This window comes from Salmo trutta, chromosome 3 (assembly GCF_901001165.1).
Source record: "Salmo trutta chromosome 3, fSalTru1.1, whole genome shotgun sequence".
NCBI lineage: Eukaryota > Metazoa > Chordata > Actinopteri > Salmoniformes > Salmonidae > Salmo > Salmo trutta.
Genome location: NC_042959.1, coordinates 53,540,751 through 53,550,062, shown reverse-complemented (window position 1 = coordinate 53,550,062; position 9,312 = coordinate 53,540,751). Strand labels below are relative to the sequence as shown.

General features: G+C 39.9%; 2 protein-coding genes across 4 annotated transcripts; both read left to right on the top strand.

Annotated features, from left to right (window-relative positions):
- Window positions 1–1,350: 1,350 nt before the first annotated feature.
- LOC115178570 (1-phosphatidylinositol phosphodiesterase) lies at window positions 1,351–3,929 on the top strand. 3 transcript variants are annotated; one of them, XM_029739835.1, is made up of 4 exons: window positions 1,362–1,377; window positions 1,652–1,694; window positions 1,835–1,922; window positions 2,961–3,929. In XM_029739835.1, exons 3-4 carry the CDS (start codon window positions 1,843–1,845, stop codon window positions 3,802–3,804), a joined length of 924 nt encoding a protein of 307 aa, XP_029595695.1. In that variant the 5' UTR covers window positions 1,362–1,377; window positions 1,652–1,694; window positions 1,835–1,842; the 3' UTR covers window positions 3,805–3,929. The 3 variants fall into 3 exon arrangements, with proteins under 3 accessions (XP_029595703.1, XP_029595688.1, XP_029595695.1); XM_029739843.1 differs by having other exon boundaries at window positions 1,351–1,718; XM_029739828.1 differs by having other exon boundaries at window positions 1,352–1,694.
- Window positions 3,930–4,094: 165 nt separating this feature from the next.
- Window positions 4,095–7,959, top strand: LOC115178594 (transmembrane protein 176A-like). Its single transcript, XM_029739851.1, has 7 exons — window positions 4,095–4,209; window positions 5,368–5,566; window positions 5,691–5,804; window positions 6,054–6,110; window positions 6,301–6,525; window positions 6,810–6,932; window positions 7,076–7,959. The coding sequence occupies exons 2-7, from the start codon at window positions 5,393–5,395 to the stop codon at window positions 7,139–7,141; spliced, it is 759 nt and encodes a 252-aa protein (XP_029595711.1). The 5' UTR covers window positions 4,095–4,209; window positions 5,368–5,392; the 3' UTR covers window positions 7,142–7,959.
- The last annotated feature ends 1,353 nt before the right edge of the window (window positions 7,960–9,312 follow it).

The window sequence follows — 9,312 nt, the reverse complement described above, 5'->3', positions numbered from 1 at the left end:
ATTAGTATTAGCTGGTCCGCCTTCTCATTGTGCGGGATTGTCATTCCTGTTTGTGCTTGTGCGTTTGTTTTTGCGCCGCATGTGATTTCCCCTGTGTTTGGGGCACTTTATTTTGTGTGCGCGTTATTCGCTGTTTGGGGTGGCTTGTGTGTGCTCGCCTGTTTGACCCATTAAAAAGCCACTACCCTGTGCTCGCTGCTTCCTGCGTTTGATTCCTCACTCACGACGCCCGAGCCTTACAATGCCTCATGATCTTAGTTCAACTATCACACCCTATCAAAATCCAAAATAGTTTACAAACATTGGAGTAAAACAATGTAAATGTAAACAAACACTGCATTCTAAAAACTTGGTTGAAAAGAAAATATTAATATCATGGATGGTCAGTCCTTGCACCGTCATGTTTATGAATGTGAGAGTGGTTACATTTCTCCAGGCCCATCCCTCAGCTTTTTTACCATACCATAACAGAGTTGGGGTGTCTACTTTGTTATTGTTTTAACTGCAAATTGGCCCTTTAAATTATTGGAGTTTTTTTGTGCGGTAATGAGCATAAAATCCCACATGCATTCATTTAATTCTTTAATGACATGAGAATTAGGTTTAGAAGGTGAATAACAGCCTATTAGGCCTACTAACTAAATCAAAGCACTGCGCCACCCTAATGAATTTTACGTAAAGTCATATCTTATAAAAAAAATATTTATGAAAGCTGTGATGGAAGCAGGAAGTTTCTGTAGGCTTCAATTTTATAAATGCCAACAGATAATTTGTTCATTGGACATGGTGGGATGTTTTTGTGTCGGTAAAATTAATTACGCGAGAAATGGCGGTGGAAACACCTTTATGCGCAAATATTGATTTGATATAATAATTATCATATGAAAGTACATGTGGATGTGGTGCGCGCGTAGGGGGAAGGGGGTCCCGAGTGAAAACGTTTTGGGATCCCCTGGTGTAGATAATCATTGTAGGCATACTATCTAAACCAGGGGTGTCAAACTAATTCCATGGAGGGCAGAGCGTCTGCGGGTATTTGTTTTTTCCTTTCAATGAAGACCTAGACAACCAGGTGAAGGGCGTTTCATACTAATTACTAACCATAATCAAGTACAAGGGTGGAGCGAAAGCCCGGCTCTCCGTGGAATGAGTTCTTAGACTTGCTTTCAATGGGAATGACAGTAACAAGTTACATATTGCAGCTTTAAGCGAAAAAGTACATTTTGTGTGCACTACATCCTCACGCATGGACTTTTATCCGCAACAAGTCTGTTTGGTGGAAACACCAATGTTGCTAAAAATATTTTTCTTAATGCGGATTTTAGAATATTCGCATGAAAATCTGTTTCCAATTGGGTGGAAACCTACTGACTGGTGGTAAAATGTGCATATGTTCTTTATGCAGATTTTAGAATAGTCATATTAAAATCTGTCGCCAAATTGTCTGGAAACCTAGATAATGACATTCTTAACGAGGCTCGTCTCACATTGGTGAAGGCAGATCAAGGCTGAGAATGTACCATTTGATTTAATTTGATATTTTTGAAGTGTGCTTAACCTTTCTCAAAGGAAAAGAAAAAACAGTAGGTAAACACTACGAGGCCACACCTATCCTTTATCAGTATGCTATAATTTTGTTGCCAATCTGCAGAGGTCACAACACCAGCGTGAAACTCCTTAGGCAAGACCTGTATGTGAGTATCCCAGTCTTTAGCCAGGTGAAACATTTTATTTCAGTCTTGGTATAGGAAAGCCATCTAGAAAAGGAAGGCTATATAGAAAGTCAGGAGTATGATTTTTGGATTTGCATTATATTATTCATGTTTTTTGGCAGGTTGTTGAATGTTTTCCTCCTTTAACGTGACCATGAGGACCACTGAGAAAGCTCTGTTTTGCCACCTCTACATGTTACTGCTTTTTGTGTAAGTATGACTACAGGTATTTAAAATAAGTCCCCATTAATTCCAGAACGTATATTGTAGGGGTTTACATTGTCCACTCTAAATTGAACCTACCATTTTCTTCTTTTAGTTTAAACTTAATGGAAGAAAAAAAAAGTTTATGAAAAGTGAGCAAAATGCAGAGTCAATTCATGTTTTTGTGGTATTTTTTTTATTATTTTTTAGTCATTTAGCAGATGCTCTTATCCAGAGCGACTTACAGTAGTGAATGCATACATTTCATACAATTTCATACATTTTTATTTTTTTACCTGTGCTGCCCCCCCGTGGGAATCGCACCCACAACCCTGGTGTTACAAACACCATGCTCTACCAACTGAGCTACAGGGAAGGCATATGGTGTAACATGTACACTGAGAGTCGGGAAACAAGTTCAGGGAGTGTATTTTTAATAAATAAACGAACATGGAACAAAACAAGAAACAGGAGTGGCGTACTGACATGAAACATTAACGCCTAGGGATTGAACTAAAGGGAGTGATAGAAGGTAATCAGGCAGGTGATTGAGTCTGACAACAGGTGTGCATAATAATGAGTAGCCTGACGACCCCGAGTGACGGAAAGGGAGTGTACGTGACATATAGCTTTGGTGCAATGAAGTAATTCACAGGGATACACAGATATTTAGATATATACAGATATTTTTTCAACATGGTTTCTTTATTTGGCTTTTCAATATTTTACAAACACTACCACCCTCAATCCCATGCTCCATTGACTGATTATATTCTCCCATCTGTGTATGAAACAGCATGGTACTTTGTAAAGCCTCTCTTCAACATTTCAGTCTCTATTATCTAGCTGATGACCTTTGATAAATGGTACGACGTTAATTGCAGAACAAGGTGCCTTTGGTAAAGTGAGTACACTGCTCAGGAAAGTGCAAGGTGACACCAATATATTTTTAGACTGAGCTTATACACCATTCACAACCCTCAAACACCAATATTTCGATGACAAACAAATGAGTCAATCCTTTGTTGTATGATTTACTTTTAGAGGTTTTTGCCACGGAAAGGACCTCTTCTTCAATGACAAAGGACTCCTACTCCCAGAATCCTACAAGATTGGCTGGATGGAGGCCATTGATGATGACAAATTAATCTCTGACATCACCATACCTGGTACCCATGACACCATGGCTCTCTATGGAGGCCCAGCGGCAGAGTGTCAGGCCTGGGATTTGGGGGATCAGCTGAGGGCCGGCATACGCTACCTGGACCTCAGGATATTCGCCTTTGAAAACAAACTCTATGTCATGCATTGGGTTGTCTACCAACACAAGTCGTTCTATGAGGTCCTTGACACGATCAGAGCATTTTTGTCCGAATTCAGAAGTGAGGCAGTTCTCATTAGAGTAAAGCCTGATTTGTTTGATAAAGATCATGTTGAGGAGCTGGTTGGAAAAATGATTATTGATGATACAGATGTATGGGTGAAGTCTGACATGCCAACTATGGCTGAGGCAAGAGGAAAGATGATATTTGTACAGAAATCCAGCTTTAAGCTGGGCATTCCTCTCTTGGAAACAGACAGCAAGGGTGACTATGAAGTTACTCATATTGCAGACAAGGAGAACAAAATTGTGAAACACTTGACACAAGCTTCAGGTGATTGTGGTGGGGATTATATCGTTCTGAGCTACTCCAGTGGTACTGGCATTGGCACACTGTTGGGCATGTTTCTAACTCCCAAGAAGGTGGCTGAAAAGATTGACCCATGGCTCGATCAGTATCTGAGACAGTTCTCTAGTGACCACAGCAGTGCATGTTTCGGGGTGATTGCCATGGACTTTCCTGGTGTCGACCTCATTCAAACAGTCATTAAGATCAACAGTCATTAAGTAAAGAATTTAGTGATTGTAACGTAGTATTGGCATGCGCTCTTAAACAACACTGCACGTCTTTGTACTTTGCCCCGGCTTGTTGTATTAAAAACAAAGAAAATCATTAAAATGGCAAAGAACAACTGTGGAGTCCTTGCTTTGTGTGTGTGGTGGTGGGGATTCTTCAGTATGGCAGGAAAGACAGGAATCCATTATATGTTTATTATTCAGTGAGGGAAGGGTTAACCTCTCAGGATCTCTTTAAAGTGAGGAGGAGGGCCTGTTGGAAACTAGCTGAGACTGGCTGAGCCCTCCCTACCAGCTACTTCCCTGTAAGGAAACCAAACTGCGCAACAAGCAGGCTGGTCTGCCATTGTGATTGCACAAGACCTGTAGAGGTGTCCATCTCAATTCCAGGAACGGGTGAGCTTTTCTGTAAAATATGTGTTGTTGAATAATACGTTTTCAGTGAATTTAAATCTTAAAACATCTGTGTGTAGTTTCATGCTCTCAAAAATAGATATTAAACAATTCACACTGCAACGTTCAGCAGTTATAATCTATGCAAACATTTCATGGTTTACATTCTCTCGTGTGTCGGGGAGGGATTTAAGTGTTTTGGAACACCCAATGGTTGAGTTTGTTTTGCATGGCCGGGTGCTCCTGATGGGCGGAGTTTGCTCATTTTAGACCATTCCATTGGTCCTTAAGTGAAATCTCTACACACCCGGGGCACCGGGACATGCAAAACGAACTCCACCACTGACAGACGGATGTGTAACTCCTGGATAGTACTGTATTTTACAGTACTGTTTAATCTGGTTTACTGGGACATTATATGGTATGGGTACTTTCTGCTGCTAACTAAAAAGAAACACTATTTGTAAATACCTGTAGCCTACCTGGTACAAAATGGGTGGAGTGCTTTCTAATTCAAAATGGCTGCCACTGATGGCATCGCCCAGGTGGGTGCTATACATTGTAAGTGGATGACGTGAGTTTCCCCCATATCGAAGTAAACAATCAGTAGCCTAAACGCTTTACCGTACAGTGCTGCAGAAATTTGTGCTGTACTGAATTGATTGAATTCATAAGTTAATTGAGCAACATGGTAATACAATTGCTGTTTCAAGTCATTTCCCAGAAGGGGGGGGTTTATGTTGTGCACTTCCTGCTCATGTGTATCAGAGGCTCTACACCCACTCATCACCACACTTTATGACATGCCCTATCATCTTTCAATGACGCAAGAGATTACCGTAATGAAGGAAAACAAAGCAACAAAAATAATGGGTAGATTAACTTTAATGTTGTCCACATGGGATGGAACCTGTTTGTCACTCTGACCCAATACACACTGTAGCAGTGACAGTAAGAGAGAAATTCAGAGTGCTGTACAATGCAATACATTCTCAAACGAAATGGATAGTTGGTCCTTTAAAAAACAGTATTGTCTCTGTAGGATACAAGACTTCACCAGATGTTATTGGAATGAATGTGCACCTTTTAACATCATGACTTACAGTATAAGGCATACACACTTATTTAACATTAAGGTGATTGTTATGCCTTTTGTTTTAGAGCTGTGTAACCAGGAGTGGCCAGCATGTCAGTGACTGTGACCAAAGGCGGAGGGGTGACTGTATTTACTGTGAATTCTAAAGAAGGAAGCAGTTGGCCCCTGCTGTGTCAAATACTTGGTACCCTGTGCTACAGCCCAGCATGCTCTGTGTCCCAGGGACTGAGGAGGCTCCAAGCAAGTTCCCAGTCAGCTCTGGGGGTGGGTGAACTAAAATAACACGCACACTCACACCACAACATACCTGTCTATCATCACTGGGTCGCATTTGTCATCCGAAGTGAGAGAGAGAGTTATCTAAAATTATTATTTTCTTATTTCACAGACTATACAGATCATGGTGGGAGTACTCAACATTGGCTTGGGAGCGATCCTTGTTAGCACTGATTATTCTAGCTCACTGCGATGGACTGGGGTTCCTTATTGGCTTGGTGGTGTGGTAAGCTTACTTTATTTTGTTATCGTTTACCATGTCATCATGTTTAGTATGAAATAACATGATTTCACTTGGGGTTATAACCACAGTAAACAAACCAGGAAACATAAGTAACTGCCTACCCAGACTTAGTCTTTTTAAAAATAAAATGCAGGGTTAAAGTCAAATGTCTGTGTATTTTCTTGCGAAATGTTTATTTATCAGGACACATGTGTAGGTTATTTGTATTTGATATGTGTGCCTTCTCCTTAGTTTATAGCAGTTGGCATCATGTGTATCTTGGCTGAGAAGTTCCCCAGTCCCTGCTTGGTGAGTTGTTCACTGATGCACATACCTTAACTCTTTGCTGTCATTCCTTAGCCTCATTCCCTTCCTCCATTGAACAATCATTCAATCTGATCCAGTTGAATTATAATCAACTGAATATCTGAGACATCTAGTACTCTGTGGTTTACTCAGTTGAGTCAAACTGGTTTTATATTCCCTGATTGTGTTTTAGGTGGGCATCAATGTGTTGATGAACCTGTCAGGTGCTGCTCTGGCCATTACGGGAATTGTGCTGTATGCTGTAGACCTGGCAAACTCCAATTTCTGGTGGATTTGCAATGATGACAACTATAACTGGCGAGATGACTACTATGGCGGCCAGGTGACAAAACCACCCAGTGATCCGGAGAGGGATAGACTCTTGGCGAAATGCAAAGATGCCAAGCAGATTGCTCAGGTGAGTGCTTTTGAATGAAGTTTTTTAATGATATCCATCATGTGAGGAAGGTGTCCCTTCTAAGTAAAATATGAACATTTGATTAGATGGATCAAACTGCTTAATTTAGCAATTAACATGTGTGTCCATAAACAGAGATAGTGGGTACCATGTTTAAAGCACATTCTAATAGCTGGTATGCCAGTCTGTTTCTGTATTTTCCAGTGTTCACCAACAGCACTATCTTGCTAAACAATCCAGTCAATATGTTCAAATCCTCCTCCATGTGTTTGTTCTACCATTAGATGTTGATGAATGCCTTGGACATCGTGCTCATCGTCCTTGCAGTCCTTCAGCTTTGTGTCACCATAAGCTCTGCGGTGTTGGGTCTCAAGGCTTTGTACAAGAATGGAAAGGAGGGAAAAGAGGTATGAACAGAGAACCCTTGAACAGAGCGAATACAACGGCCATACAAATGGAAGTAGAATACGGATATGTAGATACACACAACCAAGGTAATATTTGTTGTGTCCTGCCAAGTAATGTGTAACTTTGCTCTGATATGTTGCAGAACATCCAGGACCTGGAGCAGTATAAGCCTCTGCTGGAGGAGGTCACCACTAACCCTGCAGCTTAAAGAGCACTGATCTGATCTGATATACTTTATTGAACACGTGGGGAAATTTGTCATGAACGATTAAAGAGTGGTGCTGCTTCCACATGGAATACATAAATAAATAGAATCAAATGTATTCTACATAAATGGATCATCATACACCCACACATTTGTTTTTACATACATATAGTTCACTTACTTAATTTACTTACTTAATTTACTGTAACGCCTACTGTGACTTTGCTTAGGTTTAAATGACAACTGACACTGACTGTATGTCTTCATGCTTTTCCCATGTCATTTTTCCAAAACTGAAAGGACCGTTATAAAGGGGACTATATCAAGTTAATTACTGAATTGACTGTTGTATATGACTCTTATATTTTCTTACTGTATCTTTTATTCTGTTGTCCCCCCCCCCCAAAAAAAAAAATAAACAAACTGTTTTAGCTCAACAGTTTCAAAACAGTTTTACTTAACATTGCCATCAGGTGGCAGTCATTCCCATACAAACATACACAATTGGTTGCTCAAAGATTTTATTGGAGGTATATACAGGTAACTGCCAAAATAAAGAAAACACCAACATAAAGTGTCTTAAGGTCTAAGCCCATAGATCGCAATATCTACTAAGTTAATATATGGAATTGTTTTAATATGGTCATCAAATTGATAATTTAGCCACTTGATTTTGAATTTGAGGACCCCTGTAGGTATAAAAAATATATGTATTTGATGAAACGTTGAATTTGGCCTTTACTGCTATAACCCATAGAAACACATTGATTAACACACTTGTACATGGCAAAACAGACAGTCCAAAAATAAATCGTAAGGAATAAGGTTTTGAAGTGTCTGTCTTATACACTGGCGTAACGCAGTTTCTCTGGACCCCCACAAGTTTGGAGTGGGCCCCCACTCCCTACAGTGGGGAGCCACTACCATCCACTGTCCATGGTGCTGAAATTGGGACATATCTATGCGGTTGCCTATCAGATCGATGATAGGGTTTCTGTGGGGCTAGGCCTAGCCGCTAGGGCATGTAGCTTAGCTTTGCTTTAGCAAATGGATACATGTTTATTGGTAGGCCTATTTGGTCGTCATTTTCTCATCTTAAGCTTAACATTTTACAAAGCTGTACACAGTGCCGCCAGGCTGCCATGATTTAACATTCTGGCTGGTGGCAACAATGTAATCACTTGTTCAGTAATTAAAGTTGGAAATTGAAACATTGCAGATTGTAAAATGTATTTTCGATACAACAGAATACTAATCTGCAACCAGTTTATTTTAAAAAAACATAACTGTCCTGTATATCCTACCTGAATGACATGAGCAGTCCTCGTGCTCTCTCCCAGCTTGGATATAAAGTTGTTGGGCGTATAACTTGTCTATTAATGCCAAATAACACAGTCATTCCACCCTCAAAACACTAGTTAACTATGGATTGTTTCATTTTGCAGTGTAGTGTGATATAAAAATGACATACTTAGCTGGTTTGTTTGATATTAAAAGTTAACAATTAAAAGTTAACAAATAGGACATTTCTGTTCTGTTTCATTCTGTGTTTTCATGGGCTCCACTCTAGTTCCTTGCAGCTAATCTGGGCGTATCGTCACCAGAGACAGCTTGAGCTGACAAATGAGTTAAAGACTGCATTACAAAGACAATAATGTGTTTTACTAGAGATACAGTTGAAGTCGGAAGTTTACATACACTTAGGTTGGAGTCATTAAAACTCGTTTTTCAACAACTCCACACATTTATTGTTAACAAACTATAGTTTTGGCAAGTCGGTTAGGCCATCTACTTTGTGCATGACACAAGTAATTTTTCTAACAATTGCTTACAGACAGATTATTTCACTTATAATTCACTGTATCACAATTCCAGTGGGTTTGAAGTTTACATACACGAAGTTGACTGTGCCTTTAAACAGCTTGGAAAATTCCCGAAAATAATGTCATGGCTTTAGAAGCTTCTGATAGGCTAATTGACATCATTTGTGTCAATTGGAGGTGTACCTGTGGATGTATTTCAAGGCCTACCTTCAAACTCAGTGCATCTTTGCTTGACATCATGGGAAAATCAAAAGAAATCAACCAAGGCCTCAGAAAAAAATTGTAGACCTCCACAAGTGTGGTTCATCCTTGGGAGCAATTTCCAAATTCATCTGTACAAACAGTAGTTCG

What these genes read in the sequence shown, in the direction of transcription:
- LOC115178570 (XM_029739843.1), top strand. Translation starts at nt 1,843, where the DNA reads ATGTTTTCCTCCTTTAACGTGACCATGAGGACCACTGAGAAAGCTCTG. An exon ending in TACATGTTACTGCTTTTTGT is followed by an intron (nt 1,923 to 2,960) that starts GTAAGTATGACT and finishes ATTTACTTTTAG; the next exon opens with AGGTTTTTGCCACGGAAAGG.
- LOC115178594 (XM_029739851.1), top strand. Translation starts at nt 5,393, where the DNA reads ATGTCAGTGACTGTGACCAAAGGCGGAGGGGTGACTGTATTTACTGTG. An exon ending in GTTCCCAGTCAGCTCTGGGG is followed by an intron (nt 5,567 to 5,690) that starts GTGGGTGAACTA and finishes CTTATTTCACAG; the next exon opens with ACTATACAGATCATGGTGGG. An exon ending in ATGCCAAGCAGATTGCTCAG is followed by an intron (nt 6,526 to 6,809) that starts GTGAGTGCTTTT and finishes TTCTACCATTAG; the next exon opens with ATGTTGATGAATGCCTTGGA.